General features: G+C 38.7%; 1 protein-coding gene across 4 annotated transcripts in view; it reads right to left on the reverse strand.

Moving 5' to 3' along the window:
* Positions 1 to 20023, reverse strand: part of LOC133610641 (V-type proton ATPase 116 kDa subunit a 1-like) — a 71507-nt gene that overhangs the window by 6235 nt on the left and 45249 nt on the right. Inside the window, exons 18-21 of one of the 4 annotated variants that reach the window (XM_061967094.1) lie at positions 19792 to 19899; positions 16203 to 16220; positions 8832 to 8949; positions 6450 to 6621 (exon numbers count right to left, since the gene is read on the reverse strand). In XM_061967094.1, the coding sequence (XP_061823078.1) occupies positions 6450 to 6621; positions 8832 to 8949; positions 16203 to 16220; positions 19792 to 19899 (416 nt within the window). Of the gene's footprint in view, positions 1 to 6449; positions 6622 to 8831; positions 8950 to 16202; positions 16221 to 19791; positions 19993 to 20023 lie in introns of all 4 variants that reach the window. The other 3 variants (XM_061967093.1, XM_072914090.1, XM_072914089.1) reach the window with 3 other exon arrangements.

Consider the following 20023-nt stretch of genomic DNA (forward strand, 5'->3'; position numbering starts at 1 on the left):
CTACAAGAGTTGTGCCGTCAAAGCGAGTTGAGATATCGTTACACGTTGCTGTTCCTGGTTTGTCTACTCAGTAACATAACAGTGGATGCTGGATAGACAGTAACATGCACATTTGAGCACTACAAAATGATAAATTTGACTGGTGAAAATGACTATGATTAGTGAAAATGTGAGGGAAAGTTGCTTGGAATGGACAAAAGCTGCAAGGCTGCGCATAATTCACAGGGATTGGTTGAATTTGTTGAATTGCTGCGATTGCAAAATCACTAAATGCTGTGTACAGAAGATTCAGGCTATTTGTTTCATTTCCTTAATTAATGTTTTTGGAAAATGCTTTGCTAATTCAGCAAGGTTCACCAGACTGACTATGTTAAGTATCAGGTATTTATATTTGGTGCACTGGTAAGTGTTTTGGAAATAAGGATGTTATGAAATAATTAACTGTTTTTGTTTTTATGTACAACAATGTAGGCCTGCGCTTTTTTGTGACAAAAATTTAAATACTACTTTGGGAGAAAGGTACCTTTGAGACACAAAAAGTGGTTACATGGACGTCATTATGAAACGCTTAAAGGGATCTGAATGGAATGTAAGTGCATATGCTATAAATCAACACTAAAGACTTGTGTTTTACAGTGATGGAAAAATTGTTTATAAAAAAATGGCATAACTAACAGTGTTACTTTTTTCAATAACAATTAATCAAAATATTAATTATTTCCCTTGTCACGATGCCATTACCATTACTGATGATACAATTCTGCGTTACTATAAATGAAGCTCACTGAAGTGGTTTTCATCTGAGCAAGCTTTCTCTGTCAGGAAAGTTGCAAAGTTTTTTCTTTGTAAGGAAGGAGAGGAGGGAAGCAATAATAAGTAATGATGATTGGCTTCGGTAAAGCAACAACTCATCTTAAGCGAACCAGGGGGAACGTTCCAGGGTATTCTGTTCAAACATACAGAGGCAGTCGCAAGGTGGTACACAGCCCACTGATCATGAGTCTGAGTGATGGTGCTTTCAAAAGGTTTTAAGGTAGCTTTCTGAAACTAGAAGCTCAAACTTTACTGTTTCCTCCATGAGATGAACGGGTATGTATGTAGCAGCAGTTCATAAGCAGGACAAAAGTGTCAACTGTAGTATTCTACGAAATTACATGTATCATTATTTACTGCTTACACGTGCCCCTTAAAGCCTTTTAAAATACTGAATTAGACAGCAGGGAGTAATTATTTCTCTTAAGATTATACTGCTAACATGTCAGTTTTGCAAAATCCTTGCCTCGTCTCCTCTCATCACCCATCGTGCTTTCTCAATAAACAGTCAAGACAAAGAAGGATTACTTGTAAGCATATGAGAATAGTAGAGTATCTTACAGCTGTAAACATCGCTGAGCTACTAGCGTTTCTTTACATTCCAGCACGGTGATAATGTTCTCTAATGGGCCAATGTTTGACTTGAGTGTGTATCTCAGTACACTCTGCAGTGGTTCAAGCTGGATCAACTTGGTGGAGATGGTACAGGGAGGCGATGGAGCTGAAAGGAGCTGTCACTTATTTGTAGTTCTTTGAGCATACAGTTTGGTAAACCACTTTGAGTCAGGAATGTTTCATGTGTTGGTAAAGACAAAGACGTAAAGCTTTGGCAAAAATACAGGAGGTGAATAACGATTGCTCACTGTGTAATGTTTTTGTCGATGTGGGATTCATAGTGTGAGATTCTACTTACGTCTTTTCACATGGTATGCAGACTAGGGGCTGGGCAATATGGCAAACAAAAATATTTTTTTCATATCATCCGATCTTGATTAATATCACAAACACAATTAAAAAAAAAAAAAGAAAGGCGTATTGTTCCGTGCAGGATTATGGCGAGTACCGTTGCATCCCTTCTGTTTACTACCCTTGTATCTTGTAACAGACATTTCTGCAATGTTTGATTGAAGTAATATATACTAACAGCTGACAACTGTCAATTTATTCATATATATAATTGTGTTTACTAGAGGTGCAACGGTACAAGTAACCCAAGCTACGGTCCGTACCTGGTTTTAGGGCCACGGTTTTGGTTCTTTCTTTGGTACATTTTGTGGGTGTCATGTCTGGATCATGTTTTGTTTAAGTTTAGTTAAGTTTTGGACTCTTTTTAGTTCCTGCCTTTTCACTTCCCTGTCTTGTTTCCATGGTTACCCATTAGTTTCACCTGTTCCACATTTGGACTCACATACCTGTCACCAATCATGTCACTGTTATTTAAAGCTGTCTTTTTCTGTTGGTCGGCCTGGCGACATTCACTCTGTTTACCTCTGCGCACTTCATGCCATGTCAAGTAAGTTTTTTCTATTCATGCCACAGTTAGCGACTTTTGTTCATGTCCATAGTTTTTTGCCCACGTGCAAGTCTTTTTGTTTCATTAGTCAAAGTTTGTACTTCTGCCTTGAGCGCGCTTTTTGTTCCTTTGTTAGTGTAAAACAAATAATGTCTCTACCTTCACGCCTTGCCCGCACCAACTTTTATTTGCATTCCGGGAAAACAAACCCCAAAGTCCAAGTCTTGACAGTGGGGGTAAAGACAACAACTTATTTTCCTCTCAAAGTTCTTTTTTTTTTGCTTGTCATAACAAACAATCTGCAATAAATAAAGTGTTATTGGTGTATTGAATATTGAACATTCATTAAAAAACACTTTCAAATGGTAAATTATATTTTGTATTCTTCAATTACAAATAATTGCTTTGGCAAACAGCAACAAGGGACCCATATTGTGCAGTTTTTTTAAACTCAAATACTGTAGCTTATATTTGATAAAAGTACATTAAAGTGTAATTTGTAAATAATGTATACCAACACATAAAGTTGAATGTTTATTTCAGGAATACAATTTTTGTCCACAAATTCAAAAATGGTTTGAAGAAAAAGTGTCTGGAGAGTTGTTTAGTAACTGCTACTGTATATCAGAGGAGTTGAATCTTTGCAGACACATAAATAAAAAGTTGGATTAAAAATATTTAGATATAAAAATGTATTTTTCTGATTAGACTCGTGGGAGTGTTTATTCTGCCAGTCGCGACCAATACAATAGTTCAGTCACAAATACATTTTGTGAGTGCCTGCAAGTGTGGATTACTGGTGAGCTACCGCAGATAGCGAAACTAAAGCCGCTGCTCCTTCTCAATGTTTCAACTTCTATGCTAGTGTTAGTCATATTTCTTTATTGTGTTCTTCTGGGTTGTACTTCCAGCTGTGTAAGGGGAAGAGGCACAGCGCTGATTAGAAATTAATTACGTTGTGACGAGCCTCACTTTCGCTATGGTGAAATGGGAGGTTGTGCATACAAAGTCACCCAAACGTAACCAAACACACACATTCACAGACACATTTAGGATCACGATCAATAAAAGCTGATAAACCAAGCATCGTTGCTTCCCTACAGTTTACTAGTGCGGTACATTCTAACAGACATTTCCGCCATGTTTGATAGAGGTAAAAATGCTAACAGCTGATCACCGTGATCCAGAGGTGGGACCAAGTCATTGCTTTGCAAGTCACAAGTAAGTCTCAAGTCTTTACCCTCAAGTCTCGAGTCAAGTCCCGAGTCAAGACAGGGCAAGTCCGAGTCAAGTCCAAAGTCAAGACTGGAAAGTCTCAAGTCAAGTCCCAAGTCCTACATTTTGAGTTTCGAGTCCTTTCAAGTCATTTAACCACAGACTAATATATTTACACAGATTGTGTATGCTTTTAAAACGCTGTATTTATTTATTAAAACAAGTGCATTTGAAATTGCAGGGAAAAAGATAGTGCTGACATTGCACTTCAAAATAGCACTATTAACCAGTCATTTTAAACATGTAACTCATTCCTTTACAGAATAAACACATTTGAAAAAAAAACAAGTGCAACTGTACTTATTTGCACAAAAGTGTTAACATTGTATTTCCATGGCATATTACATTGTAACTAGTTCCACAGCAGTTTCTATCTTGTTCTTACCTTATCTCATTGATCTCATCTCATACTGTATGTGTGTTTATGTGTGCGTACACATGAAAAACATAACAAATATATGAACATAACAATGAACAGAGTTGTACTTTTTAGATGTCAGGGCCCTATGCAATATGTACACATATTCTTAATATAGTATACATTTTAACTGACCTTTATTTGACTATGTTTGTCTTTTTGTAGGTGGCTAAAATACGCGGTGCTGCTGACTGCCGTCTAACGTTACGTTACTGTGTGTGATACATTGACTAACGTTACGTTACTGTGTGTGATACATTGACTAACGTAACGTTATGTATAGGTACCTCATGAAACCCTGCTTAAAAAAAAATCACTTGACAAAAAGTATGAATAAGGTAGCAAACTGCAGTGGACGCAACAGATTGCCGTGTTTGCAATGACGTTATAACCATAGACATCTTATAAGTAGACGCAGCATTGGTTGCTGTGACGTGAGCAATTTGGCCGCCATCTTGAAGTGCTGATGAGGAGCCGGCGAGCAGCCGAAACTGACAGATGACAGGTAGAAAACAAAGATGGTGGTGTTCAGCGTTTTCCTGCTCAAATGAGCGGACTGTTGAAAATAGGAATCGGGGGATTACTTTTCACAAGTGAGATTTAACATTAACGTACTATTGGTTGTATTTTATGAAAATAATATTACCACAGAGTTGAGAAGGATCAAAGATCTTCAATATTTGTATGTGAAAATCACAAAGAAATCTTCTGGGGGAGGGTGACGCCCCTACAGGGGTTTGGTTTACAAACTTTCAGCCCCACCTAAAACAAAATTCACCAGCCGCCACTGATTATGATGCATTCTCATTTTAGGCAAAGTATAAGACAATACTTTCTTAACAGTATAATTGTAACCAGGAATCAGTCTTCAAGTAACAATATTCAAATACTAACATTGTTGGGTTAAACAGAATTTGGTTTTATTCTGAATCCAGTGAAACAGATTGGTGGTTTTAGCTGATATGAAGACTTTCAGGTGTTTATATATGTTTAAGTATTTGGCAGACGCTTTTATCCAAAGCGACTTACATAAAATAATACATATAAAACAATCACTGCAAACATTATCATTTAAGGGAAGAATGTAATAGAAAATATCAATACAAAGTGTCAAGACAGAATAAACTCTCTGCTGCTGAAGCAACAGAGATACAGTCTATAAGATGTATATAGATATCTAATGTATTCATACATTGTTTATGTAGGATACACACATATGTATATATAACCTAATCATATTGTTTCTTCAATTTAAAAATAGCTTACCGTTTTTTTCCCCCTTCTCTGGGATTATATTCCCAGTTTTGATCTCGGACGTCTGGTCACTTATAGCGTATAAGAATATTATATTACTGTTAAGCAAACTATGATTAATAAAACACGCCAAAACATGTGTCTGTTATCATAGCTACACGTATGACAAAAAAGGGGGTGAAAATCAGTGGTATTCAGTGAGGTAAGATGAATTAAATGCGCTGACAGTTCATTGCTCCTGCCAAATTAATTGCACTGAGTGGAGCGGATCACCACTCCAAGATGGCGGCCACGCGCCTCGTCTGCGCCAGTAGGCAGTAGCGCTCTATGCTGCGTCTACTTATAAGATGTCTATGGTTATAACGTTAGCAGTGAGTTTGCAGCCTCACTGATTTAACTACACAGCAAATAAAAGTCACGTTACTTAGCCAATAAACGTTATCTTACATTCAAAACTTACCCTTCTTTGTGCAACTTCAAATGTCGAACGAAGTTGGAAGTTGTTGCGTCTCCGTCTGTAATATTCGAACTGCGTGATTTGCATACCGCAATTCGTTTTTTGTTGACCAAGTCGTAGTTTTTATACCCGAACGAAACCAACTTTAACATAATTGTTTATCACTGGCACGTTGTTGGACAACTCTTGTTCATTGGTTGTCCTGCAATTTGATTGGATGAATGCTGTGTGATGAAAACAACGTAAATCTAATTTGATTGGCTGTTGTACTGACAGCACACCAGCTGACAGGAATAACACGCTGATAGACAGACGAAGAAAATGAAAAATACGGAGCGCTCCCAAATAACTTTTTAAGCTTTGGATTTTGGGGAAAGTGGCAAGTCATGTCAAGTCATGTCAAGTCAAAAGGCTCAAGTCCAAGTGAAGTCACAAGTCATTGATGTTAAAGTCTAAGTCGAGTTGCAAGTCTCTTCACATTTTGTCAAGTCGAGTCTAAAGTCATCAAATTCATGACTCGAGTCTGACTCGAGTCCAAGTCATGTGACTCGAGTCCACACCTCTGCCGTGATCGAACTCAAATGATCACGATCATATATTTGCCCATCCCTGTGTGGACATATAACATATGCTGTCGTGTAGTCATCCTATTGTGTGAATGAAATGTTGGTACTTTCAAAAAAAGACCCTTGTAAATAAATCACGTTTGTTTTTCTCACCAGTGAAGACGCAAAGCATGTAAAAAGGCCGACAGCCCTTCCATGATGAGCAGGATGGCAACTGTGAGGGTGGCGAAAGCCGCAAATATAATTGACAGGCCAAAGAAGCCACCGCCACTCCGGGAGGACAAACCGATGCGCATCACCATGGCCCACAGCACCTCTGACAGCTCTGAACACACAAAGACAATAAAGAAAAAACTGTCAGTCATAGTCATACTTGCCAACCTTGAGACCTCCGATTTTGGGAGGTGGGGGGGCGGGGGGCGTGGTTAAGAGGGGAGGAGTATATTTACAGCTAGAATTCACCAAGTCAAGTATTTCATAAATATATATATATATATATATATATATATATATATATAAGAAATACTTGACTTTCAGTGAATTCTAGCTATATATATATATATATATATATATATATATATATATTTATTTTATTATATATATATATATCGACCCCAAAAGGGAATACGCGGTAGAAAATGGATGGATATATATATATATATATATATATATATATATATATATATATATATATATATATATATATATATATATATATATATAAATAAGAGAAATACTTGAATTTCAGTGTTCATTTATTTACACATATACACACACATGACACTCATCTACTCATTGTTAAGTTAAGGGTTGAATTGTCCATCCTTGTTCTATTCTCTGTCACTATTTTTCTAACCATCCTGAACACCCTCTCTGATGATGCATTCTGCTTTGTCTCCTTGTTGTGTGCGCAGTTGTGCACTCTTTAAAAGCCGTAGATGTTATTGTCACATATGCATGTACAGTAGATGGCAGTATTGCCCTGTTTAAGAGTGTCACAACATTGCTGTTTATGGCAGACGAACTGCTTTAAGGTAGACAAAAACGTGACTGCTGTTGTTGTGTGTTGTTGCCGCGCTGGGAGGACGTTAATGAAACTGCCTAACAATAAACCCACATAAGAAACCAAGAACTCGGCAGGCACGCTGTTTATATTGTGGGAAAGCGGATGTGAAAACAGGCTGTCGACACGTCACTCAGGTCCGCCTAAATTTCGGGAGATTTTCGGGAGAAAATTTGTCCTGGGAGGTTTTCGGGAGAGGCGCTGAATTTCGGGAGTCTCCCGGAAAATCCGGGAGGGTTGGCAAGTATGGTCATAGTCTAAAAACTGAAAAATTGTTGAACAAATTTTTTCAACAAATTGTTGAAATGGCTTGTCTTTGGTAAAGCATAATATATAATATATATATATATATATATATATATATATATATATATATATATATATATATATATATATATATATATATATATATATATATATACATCAATCAATCAATCAATCAATCAATCAATGTTTATTTATATAGCCCTAAATCACAAGTATAGAGAGAGTTTGTTGTAGAAGAAATCAACAACATTAAACATCTTTGCGATGAACCACAAACTATGAGAAGACTCACAAACAGACTTTTCTCCGAGAAGTAATTATTTGAGCACCTGCTGATTTTGTATGTTGACACTTTTACAGAGGCGTAAACAGTCCAGTATTTTTGTGCTGTTTGTTTCAAGACACAGAAAAAGCTAAGGATTTACTTTCATTTTATTTGATTTAGTTAAATAAGCATTTTATCCATGACCATTTAATTCTGACCCCCACAAACCAGTAATGTGGCCATGAAGCATACAAATGAGCCCAGCCACAATGGTGGTGCAATATTTGTTATACAAATTTGAGCAATGCAAGATAAGAGTCAATCACCCTTACTCTGAGGCTTCATGGAAGATTTCACCTCATGGGGTAGGGATAACTTTGAGAAAGGCAAGGGATCAACCCTGATTATACAAGAGCAACTCAAGTGAGTTGGGACAACAGTCACCAAGAAAACCATTAGTTAGACACTTTGCTGCAAGAGATGGAAAGGCTGCAGGGCCTGCAAGGTCTCAAGGCTCAAGAAAGCACATGTACAGACCTGTCTGAACATTGTAAGTGAACACATGAATAACTCTACGGCATAAATGGCTTCAACTCCACTGTGCATTTTTGGAGACAGTGAAATGCTGCATATGACCTCCAGAGCACCATCCCCACTGTCAAACTTAGAGGTGGAAAACTGCTTTCGGGCTGTTTCCCTGCTAAGTGTACAGGAAGTCTTCAAAGCATTGAGAGACCAATAAGCAGGGACATGGAATGTAGAATGTTGGATGACAAACTTCTGGCCTTATCCAGAAATTTGAAGATGGACTGTCAATGGTCTTTCGAGCACGACAATGACTCAACACCTACGGGCAAGGGAACAAACCCAGGGGGGTCGCTGAATCCTAGTTTGAAAAACCCTGTTATAAAATGTAGTGCGTGTGTGCGCTTCTACTCACGTGCATGAGCCAGACTGAGGGCCCATAGACGCAGATAAGAGGCTGTGTTGGAGATACATCCCAAACAGTACTCTATGGTGTGGATGGCCTGATGGACAGCCACGTCACCAAAGTCAAACTGTAGAAAGAAAAGCGAAGAACATTACTGTTTTCCAAAATTTAACTTTAAATGTGCATTAATGAGGGTACCTTTAAAATGTCAAATCGTATAGGCTGCGTGATTTTGCCACAGTAGTTTCACAGGACATTGCACACTTAATTTATTGTATCTTTAAACACATTAGCTGAAGTAAGAGTGAAATCTGACAACATGTAGACATGCAATACAATGTTTGCTCAATATAAATGTGGAAGTGCAATTAATGAATCCACCTGCGAAAAATATTGGACACATTAGGCTTTGAGTATTTTAAGATCCGGCAGGTGCAAAGAATAGTAATGGATTAAGCTTCCACACATCCAAATTTTAGTTATTAGGCTTTGTTGTGTACATAGATTAATTACATCAAATTATCCCCATTTCAACAAACAAACAACAAACACTAGATCATTTCTCTATAGTGCTCTAAACCAGTGGTCCCTAACCTTTTTGTAGCTGCGGACCGGTCAACGCTTGGGGGGGGGTTTGGGGTATAGTATTTCTTTTGTTTTTTTGTCATAAAGAAATACAATCATGTGTGCTTACGGAATGTATCCCTGCAGACTGTATTGATCCATATTGATATATAATGTAGGAACCAGAAATATTAATAACAGAAAGAAACAACCCTTTTGTGTGAATTAGTGTGTATGAGTGTAAATGGGGGAGGGAGGTTTTTTGGGATGGTGCACTAATTGTAAGTGTATCTTGTGTTTTTTATGTTAATTTAACAAAAAACAAAAAACAAAAAAATAAACAGAAAAATACAAATTTAAATATTTTTTTAAATTTCTTGTGCGGCCCGGTACCAATCGATCCACGGACCGGTACCGGGCCGCGACCCGGTGGTTGGGGACCACTGCTCTAACCACATTGTTCATTACACCCTCACTGCCTTGTAAATGTTGTCTCCTGACTGCCTGGCCTAATCCAAGAGATATCCTAGTCCTTGTAAAATGAGTTCATATGTTCAGCATAGCAAACAACAAACACGTTTCCAAGCTGAGGAGAGCTGTTTGAAATAAAGAATATTGTTTGTTTATGTATGTTACGGTATTCCTCCAGTTTCTACAACATCCTGTTTCAATGTTTCACAGTTTGTCTGTGGGCAGTGGCTGTGCAACTTCATATTCATCTTTATCCAAACCCAGTACAATACACTGGCTAATAAATGTAATATTTAAAAAAAAGTTTAGATTGAAATAAAAAAACAAATGTTTGTGTATTACCACTTATGATAGAAATACATTTATCTTTGTCTAGTATGTTTGTTCTGCAGGATCACAGACTGGTTTGTGTATTGTCTCTTCATTTACTCCATCCTGGAACAAGACTAGCCTTTCCTGTATGCACTGGGCTGGGATATGGCTCTATAATTCTGTTGTTGCATTTGGCTTGTTGCTGGCAGGGTTTCCTTTTCCATGCTCCTCCTTTGTTCTTGAACCGAGGGAATTTAGTTCATGGAAGCAGTGCCTCATTGTTCCCATTAAAGGGTCTCCAACGCAAGTGGCTCGAGAAAACAGAACCAGCTAGTTTGATGTATTGGCATCGATTATATTGTCATAGCAGTATTGTATGGCATTGCATCATACATCATTAACAGAATATAATACTATCAGTGAGTGATTTAATTGAACACTTTAATCAATATTTTAGTTAAAAGCAAATTAAAGTAATAATAACATTATTATTACTGGTGGATTAGATGTATTTAGTGCCTTTCAAGATATCTAAAGTACCTTACAGCATAAACCCATTGTTATTTATAAACACACTTTTGGTGGCAAGCGACATCTGTCGCAACATCTGCCCTGCGGTGAACTGACAGAAACCTGGCTGTCAAATCGCGCCAACATCTTTGCATCTATAATCACTACACACCAGTGACGTGCAGTAACCTTTACACTAGGGGCCTCATCTATTAAGCGAGCAAATACACAAAATCCTGGCGTATGCTCTTTTTCACATTAAAGTTGAGATATATCAAGAGTGAACTGCAATGTAAAAAAAATTCTGCACAATTTATGGTAAAATACCTGCAGCTGTGGTTGCCAGGAATTCACCGTAAAAAATAGTCACGCTGTATAGGACATTACGGTATGTTGATGTTGAATCTGTTGATTTTACATTTGAAAACTATTTTTGCTTATGGTAAATTACTGTGAAAAGAACTGATATATTGTTAACCTGTGTACAAAACAACCTACAGAATTTGCGGTAAGATGCTGGCAGTTGCAGGGCTCGAATTTAACCACGGCAACCGCGGAACATGCCGCGACCGCCCTTGTCATTTGCTGCAATGCCCTAAAAAATTGACCAGCATCTGCGGCAAGAACATGCCATGACCACCGTTTACTTTTTACTTGTTAATGGACTAGGGATGTAACAAGAAACGGTATAATAATTTGCGATAAAAATTCCAGACGGTTAGTAATGCCGTCTAATTTTTTAAACTACCGAAAAACCGTCATTTATTAATGCATTTTAGGCAACACGAAGTCAGGCACATGATAATCATGGCGGACTAACTACACGGACTTTGCTCTGGAGATTTCCCCTCGGAGTAAACGGAGCCAAGCGCTTGGTTCAATGTCATTTTCCCCCTCGCTTTCTGGCGTGCGTTTAAGAGAGCACTGCTGTTAGATGGGGAGAGGTGTGGTCAATATAGGAGACAGACAGACTTTTCCCCACACTAAAAGTACACAGCGGAGGAGGAAAAACTATTTGATGTTGCTTTTATTTTCTCAATACAACATCCTTCAGCTGTTGTGACTGAGAGTTAATGAGGTGAGGAAACATGCAGCAGGTGATGCGTGGTGAACTTTGTCACAACTTGTTTATAAAGTATTTAGTTTGTTGACTGGGATGTTCACTTGTCCTTTATTTAACTGCAAACGGTATCAGTGTCCAAATAACATCAATACTAGCTCAAATGTTTTGTCATCTCAATCGAACTGACCGCAGGCTGTGAAGATTGTGTACTCGATGTGAGAGGTGGCACTCCAGGGCTTTTTTTGTTGGCCAAACTGTTGTACTGAACCACAAGGAGGTGTTGGAGAAGTACAAAGCTTGTGACTTCATCTTCATTAGCCAAACTGCTTTGAGTTTTATATGGATATCAAAAATTAAAACACCATGTTTTTTTTTACATTAATTGTGTTTTTTTCAATTCACAAAGGTATTCAAAAACCATTCATGTGACACAGGAAATAACTTAAGCTGCATGTAGAAGTCGATGGAAAAATTACATCCATTAAATATGTGCACGCTTTATTATCCGTTGACTAATCGACTATCAAAATAATTAGTTGCAGCCCCGGTGTGTATGTTAGATTTTTCTGTCCAATCAGTTTTCAACTATCCTGCAGAATGAGGAGTGTAGGCTGATGTCACTTTAACTACAATATACTAGCAATAGTGCTGTTTCTTTAACCAATCAGATGTCAGATCCCTTTGACAGAGCTTGTGTAACAGCTGGCGCAGCTGCGCCAGATGTACGTTGATGTGCTGGCCGCTGGGCTGCCAGCTTGGGCTTTTTGTCCAGTGCTCAGCACACTCAACTCTTAATACAAACCAGGGTTTGAGTCCCCGTGTGGAATGGAGCAAAAAGGCACGGGGACCAAACCAGCTGGGTTACACTTGTTAATGTCGGCATTTTTCTATCTTTTGATTGGATGATCAAAGCCAATTGATGAATAGTCTGTAGTGATCAGTGCACAATTACACCCACAATGACTGATGAAGAAGGAGAAATTTACTTGATGTCGAACATGACAAAAAATATTTTTTTACGGTGGCCTAATGTAAGGAAAGGTCGACAATGTGGAAAAAGATCGGTAACCCTAGATGAGAGTGAGGTTTGGGGGGGTGAGTGCAACGCAAAGAGTAAATAAGAATTAGATATTTAAATGGGTTATAGTTGAATGGCGCTTTCCTACCTTCAAGGTACTCAAACACAATTTCTACATTCACCCATTCACACACTGATGGCAGAAGCTGCCATGCAAGGCCCTAATCATGACCCATCAGGAGCAAGGGTGAAGTGTCTTGCTCAAGGACACCACAGACATGACTAGGATGGTGGAAACTGAGGATTGAATCGGGAACCCTCAATTTGCTGGCACGGCCGCTCTACCAAACGAGCCACACTGTTTAAAATAAATGGATTAATATTGGGAGTAGACCTGTACAATTAATTGAACTTTAATCACAATCACCATTTTGTCTGCCACAATTAATTCATATTTAATATTAACATAAAAAAAAAAAAAACAGGCTTCACTGCATATCAAATCAAGCACTTTCACAGCCTGTGGTGGCATATAGCAACAACCCTGTGAAGCTGCGACCTTTCATGCAAGAGGCCATTGTACTTGTCTATGGGCACAGAGTTCCAGGACCATGTCGATCAGCTTGATGGCCAGCATTAACAGACTTTTGCCGAGCTAATGCAGCCGGTTGGCTTATTTTACTACCGGGAATTCTGTGAAGTCAAGCTGGGCATGCATCAACACCACCACCGCAAGTAGATTGCAGACCTGTGGGAAACACTGACATATTTTACCGAACATGATGACTAATTGTGATTTTCAACATTGATGAAAATAATTGTGATTATCATTGTGGCTATAACCGTGTAGCCCTGTATTGGAGAATCCAGTGTTGAACTGTGCTTTGTTTTTGCTTTTTTCCACAAAACAGCTGTTTGTGAAGAGCAGTAGGTCTTTAGCTCCCGAGAAATATATAGTTGTCTGACTCCGGTTTTCATACATAATTCATACATTTGAGATAACACTTTTCTGGCTGACATTTCCAAGAAAAAACAACAATGTTCATTGTAACAAGAGTACTCATTTTTTAACAGCTGCATAGGTCTTAAAAGTTGGAAATGTAGAAATTAGTCCGTGTATAAACAGTTACGGGAGAGCGTAAGCAATAAAGGTCGCGGAGGGGGGAAGAAAGGCAGCCACATCACATTTGTGGTTGTTATTTTTTTTCACCATATTTACTAATAGGGTATTACTACCACTCAAAAAAGTTCTCACACCACTGAAATCAAATTATGCAAGTTTATAAAAATAAACTTCCTGCCATGTACTCAGGAGATCTTGAGGACAATAGTAAAAACTCCCTTTTATCCATCCATCCATTTTCTACCGCTTGTCCCTTTTGGGGTCGCGGGGGGTGCTGGAGCCTATCTCAGCTACATTCGGGCGGAAGGCGGGGTACACCCTGGACAAGTCACCATCTTATCACAGGGCCAACACAGATAGACAGACAACGTTCACACTCACATACACACACTAGGGCCAATTTAGTGTTGCCAATCAACCTATCCCCAGGTGCATGTTTTTGGCAGTGGGAGGAAGCCAGAGTACCCGGAGGGAACCCACGCAGTCACGGGGAGAACATGCAAACTCCACACAGAAAGATCCCGAGCCCGGGATTGAACCCAGGACTACTCAGGACCTTCGTATTGTGAGGCACATGCACTAACCTCTGTGTCACCGTCCGCTAAACCTTAATGAGGCATTCTCCAAACCATGGATCACTCCTTTACAAAGTTTAATGACAAAATAATACTAACAAACAACATACTAAATAAGGGGAATGGAAATAGAAGCACACAGACATTTATCAGCTACATCACTGTGACATTGCCTGCATCCCTACGCGCGTGTGTGTGTGTGTGTGTGTGTGTGTGTGTGTGTGTGTGTGTGTGTGTGTGCGTGTGTGTGTGTCTGCTCATCTGGTTCTTGGGTGGGTGGCAGGAGACAGGGTTCCCTGGTTGTCACTCAATAACAAGGTACATATAGACAAACAGCTCACTCACATTAATATGGGTTGATTTAGAGTATGGAATAACAAGAACTACCTTTACATACATGCTCTTGGACTTGAACTGTCAGATTATTTTGAGCAAACCCACTTCAGCATGGGAGAACATGCAAACTCAATATTCAAGCGACTGTACAGTCGCAACCCACAACAACATGACTTCAAAGCCAACATGCGAATGACATGCAATTCAGTGCTGCTCTCTTTAAAAATGACTATAGTATATAATAAAACATTTTTTATAAAGAAAATGATCATATGACAGTTTAGTATTAAAGCGGGTTTTCAAACATTTTACCTAGAGATGTCCGATAATATCGGACTGCCGATATTATCGGCCGATAAATGCTTTAAAATGTAATATTGGAAATTATCGGTATCGGTTTCAAAATTATCGGTAGCGGTTTCAAAAAGTAAAATGTATGACTTTTTAAAACGCCGCTGTGTACACGGACGTAGGGAGAAGTACAGAGCGCCAATAAACCTTGAAGGCACTGCCTTTGCGTGCCGGCCTAGTCACATAATTTCTACGGCTTTTCACACACACAAGTGAATGCAATGCATACTTGATCAACAGCCATACAGGTCACACTGAGGGTGGCCGTATAAACAACTTTAACACTGTTACAAATATGCGCCACACTGTGAACCCACACCAAACAAGAATGACAAACACATTCTGGGAGAACATCCGCACCGTAACACAACAGAACCTACTCAGTGGCCTAGTGGTTAGAGTGTCTGCCCTGAGATCGGTAGGTTGTGAGTTCAAACCCCGGCCGAGTCATACCAAAGACTATAAAAATGGGACCCATTACCTCCCTGCTTGGCACTCAGCATCAAGGGTTGGAATTGGGGGTTAAATCACCACAAATGATTCCCGGGCGCGGCCACCGCTGCTGCCCACTGCTCCCCTCACCTCCCAGGGGGTGATCAAGGGTGATGGGTCAAATGCAGAGAATAATCTCGCCACACCTAGTGTGTGTGTGACAATCATTGGTACTTTAACTTTAACTTTAACAAACACCCAGAACCCCTTGCAGCACTAACTCTTCCGGAACGTTACAATATACATATGTACTATATAAATTAGGCATAATAATGTCTTAATTCCACGACTGTATGTATCGGTATGGGTTGATATCGTAATCGGTAATTAAGAGTTGGACAATATCCGAATATCGGACATCGTCAAAAAAGCCATTATCGGACATCTCTAGTATAGTACATAATAAATATTTATTTATAAAGAAAATGATCATATGACAGTTTAGTATTAAAGCGGGTTTTCAAACATTTTACCTTATTCCAAAAAAAGAAGAAATTAAAAAGAACACATGGAACAAAAACACAAGATTTTAAATACTGCTGGGATAGCACACTGAGACACTTACCGGCTCTTCCTCTGCTTGCTTGAAAGTAATCAAAGGTCAGAGGTTAGTGTATGCTTTCAGTAACTAAAGAGTGCTAATAAATACAGTAAAGCTACTTGTGCACCATTTTCATATTCATAATAAATTACTAAACTCTAATGTTTGTAGAGAAAACTGGGCCTGTGATGCCCATCTTTTTGTACCGTTTGGAAGTTTTAAATCAAGGTAAGGCTGGCTTCATCCAACGCAAGATGCTTAAGACAAAAAACAATATTTAAACATCAACCAACTGTAATAAACAAAATGTAACATGAGCTTTTGTTTTCACATTAATTGTAAAACTGTATAAATGCATTACATTTTTATTTCAAAAAATAGTGGGCACCCTTTACTATAAACATGATGTGCTCAAAACATGCACTTAAGAAATGGGTTAAAAATGTTAACTGAGACATAATATGAAATGGGCGCGCCAGTTAAATATCACTGGTTCCACGCAACATAAGGTAATATCACATTCCTTAATCCCCTGTTTGCCCTGATAAGCATGTCTACATGGAATAATACTTTTTTGGAAAAATTGCAATGAATGTAGTCTTGTTAAATTACAGTTATGCAATATGTTATCGCAACATAAACACTCAGATGTACCATGTAGCAGACCTGGGGCTACACCAAACCTCTGAGTCAACTGGGTGGTATTTTCAGAAATTCCATTCACTGGTTCTCATGAACACCACCTCAGTGTTTATGTTTCTGAAATGGAAAATCCAACTCTTATCTGCTTTAGTCCATTACAGGCCTCCCTTTCTATTTGAAAGCCCTCATTGCCCCCACATCTCCTCCTACTATACAGGCAACAACACAGCTCTGATACAGAATAAGTCTTTAATTTCAAACAGGTCCTTTTTAAATATGTCTTACATTGGCCATACTTCAATAAAATAGAACATACAATCATAATAAAATAAATACAAAAATAAATGATTATATATGTTACTGTAAAATTAGAATCACATTAATCTACATCTAGATATTTGTATGCAGATTTGACAGCTGATTGTTAACTCCAACGACATTATTCTCTCAATTTTAGTGCTTTAAATCCTTAAATTTAAATATAAGGATTTCAAGACCCATAATGAGCGAACCAAATGTAATTTTTTTCATACTATCAGCTTATACAGTGCATACAAAAATGACAATGTGATTTATTTATTTTTTAAACTTTTTTGAAAATTAAAAAAAATAATAATAATAATAAGAAAATACATGTATACAAGTGTTGACAGCCTTTACCATAAAACTCAAAGTGTCATGTCTGTGTGATCATGTTTTGTTTTAGTCATGTTCGGTTTTGTTTTTGGACTTTTTGTGCACTTTTGTTTTGTTTTGTCACCATAGCAACCATTAGTTTTCACCTGTCACGTCACGCACCTGTTTCACGTTTTGAGTCACGCACCTGCTTTCACTAATCATGTCTATAGTATTTAAGTTCATTGTTTTCAGTTTGTCGTGCTGGCGACATCTCACATTTATGCTCTGTACATTCCTGACACTTGTTTTTCATGTCCATCCTTCATGCTGCTATTTTTGTCCAAGCCAAGTAAGTTTTTGTTTATTAATGCTATAGTATTTTGGTTTCATAGTTTGTTCTCCGCCACTGTGCGCGCTTTTCGTTTGTACTTTTTTTGCTATAGTCTTTTGGTTTCATAGTTTGTTCTCCGCCACTGTGCGCGTTTTTCGTTTGTACTTTTTTTGATATATTAAATAAATCATGTACTTACATTCCCGTCTCGCCCGAGCCAACTTTCCGTTGCCTTCCAGAAAAACTAAACCCCAGGACCAAGTCATGACACAAAGGTGATCTCAGGGGCACCCTGTTTCAACTGATCATCCTTGAGATGTTCCGACAGCTTAATCGGAGTCCACCTGTGGTTAATTCAGTTGATTGAACATGGTTCTGAAAGGCACACAATTGTCTATCTATAAGGTCCCACACTTGACAGTACATGGTAGAGCACAAACGTAGAATGAAGTCAAAATAATTGTCTGCAGACCGCCGAGACAGGATTTTCTTGAGGCACAAATCTGGGGAAGGGTACAAAAAAATATCTTCTGCCTTGAAGGTTCCGATGAGCACAGTGGCCTCCCTCATCCGTGAATGGAAGAAGTTTGGAACCACCAGGACTCTTCCTAGAGCTGCCCGGCCGTCTAAACTGAGCAATTGGGAGAAAAGGGCCCTAGTCAGGGAGGTGATCAAGAGCCTGATGGTCACTCTGTCAGAGCTACATCATTTTCTGTGGAGAGAGGAGAACCTTACAGAAGGACAACCATCTCTGTATGGTAGAGTGGCCAGACGGAAGCCATTTCTTAGTAAAACGTTGGCCAAAATGCACCTGAAGGACTCTCAGACCATGAGAAACAGAATTCTCTGGTCGGATGAGACAAAGATTGAAGTCTTTGGTGTGAATGTCAAGCATCATGTTTCCTGGAGGTAACCAGGCACCGCTCATCACCAGGCCAATACCATCCCAACAGTGAAGCATAATGGTAGCAGCATCATGCTGTGGGGACGGTTTTTTAAGCGGCAGTGACTGTGAGACTTGTCAGGATAGAAGGAAAGATGAATGTAGCAATGTATAGAGACATCCTGGATGAAAATCTGCTCCAGAGTGCTCATGAACTTAAACTGGGGCGACGGTTTATCTTTCAGCAAGACACAGACCATAAGCACACAGCCAAGATATCACAGGAATGGCTTCAGGACAACTCTGTAAATGTCCTTGAGTGGCCCAGCCAGATCCCAGACCTGAATCTGTTTGAACATCTCTGGAGAGATCTGTAAATGGCTGCACACTGACGCTTCCCATCCAACCTGATGTGGCTTAAGAGGTTCTGCAAAGAGGTATGAGCAAAACTGCCCAAAGATAGGTGTGCCAAGCTTGTGGCATCGTATTCAAAAATACTTGAGGGTGTAATTGGTGCCAAAAGTGCATCAACAAAGTATTGAGCAAAGGCTCCGAATACTTATGTACATGTGTTTTCTTACTGTTTTTTTAATACACTTGCAAAAATTGAAAAATACAAATCACATTGTCATAATGGGGTATTGTGTGTAGAATTTTTAGAACAAAAAATAATTTATTTCATTTTCGAATAAAGCTGTAATATAACAAAATATGAAAAGAGTGAAACGCTGTGAATACTTTCCGGATGCACTGTAAATATTTTTTATAATAAAAATTGTATTAATCTACTGTATTTATTTCTTATACTGTAGAAAATAATTCCAGTAATTTTATGTAACAGTAATACAGCCACACTAAAATACTTGAATATGTACACATTTTGAATTTTTCCAATAGTATTACAACTTTATTCTTGTAAAAGTAAAGATATCTACCTTTTTTTTTAGTATAACAGCTTTATTAGTACAACAGTAAGACTTTCCCGTATGTTAAGGCCTTAAAATGTTTTAAAAACAGATAGCACGTAGTATTATTTGGAAGTAGACAGAGTCTCAGAAAACAATAGACTAGAATGGAATACAATAAGATAGAATAGTCTCAGACAGTCAAACAGGCTGACATGGTTTCCCGGGACTGACCTCCTCTCCTTCCTCTGAGTGCTGGGAGAGCTGGTCGTGGTCCATGATGCCAGCCTCATCCTCCGTGGGCCCGTTGCCCACTCGCACCCCTCCAAATTTCTGCGTACCCTGTTGGGTGAGTCCGGTGCATGATGAGGACACGCCTGTTCGCTCTAAAGATTGCTCTAGATTCTCTGCAGTGGTTTCTTCCCTCTTCTGTGACTAGATACAAAATTCACAAGAGCTGTGTCTA

Source organism: Nerophis lumbriciformis, linkage group LG11 (assembly GCF_033978685.3).
Source record: "Nerophis lumbriciformis linkage group LG11, RoL_Nlum_v2.1, whole genome shotgun sequence".
In the NCBI taxonomy this organism is placed as follows: domain Eukaryota; kingdom Metazoa; phylum Chordata; class Actinopteri; order Syngnathiformes; family Syngnathidae; genus Nerophis; species Nerophis lumbriciformis.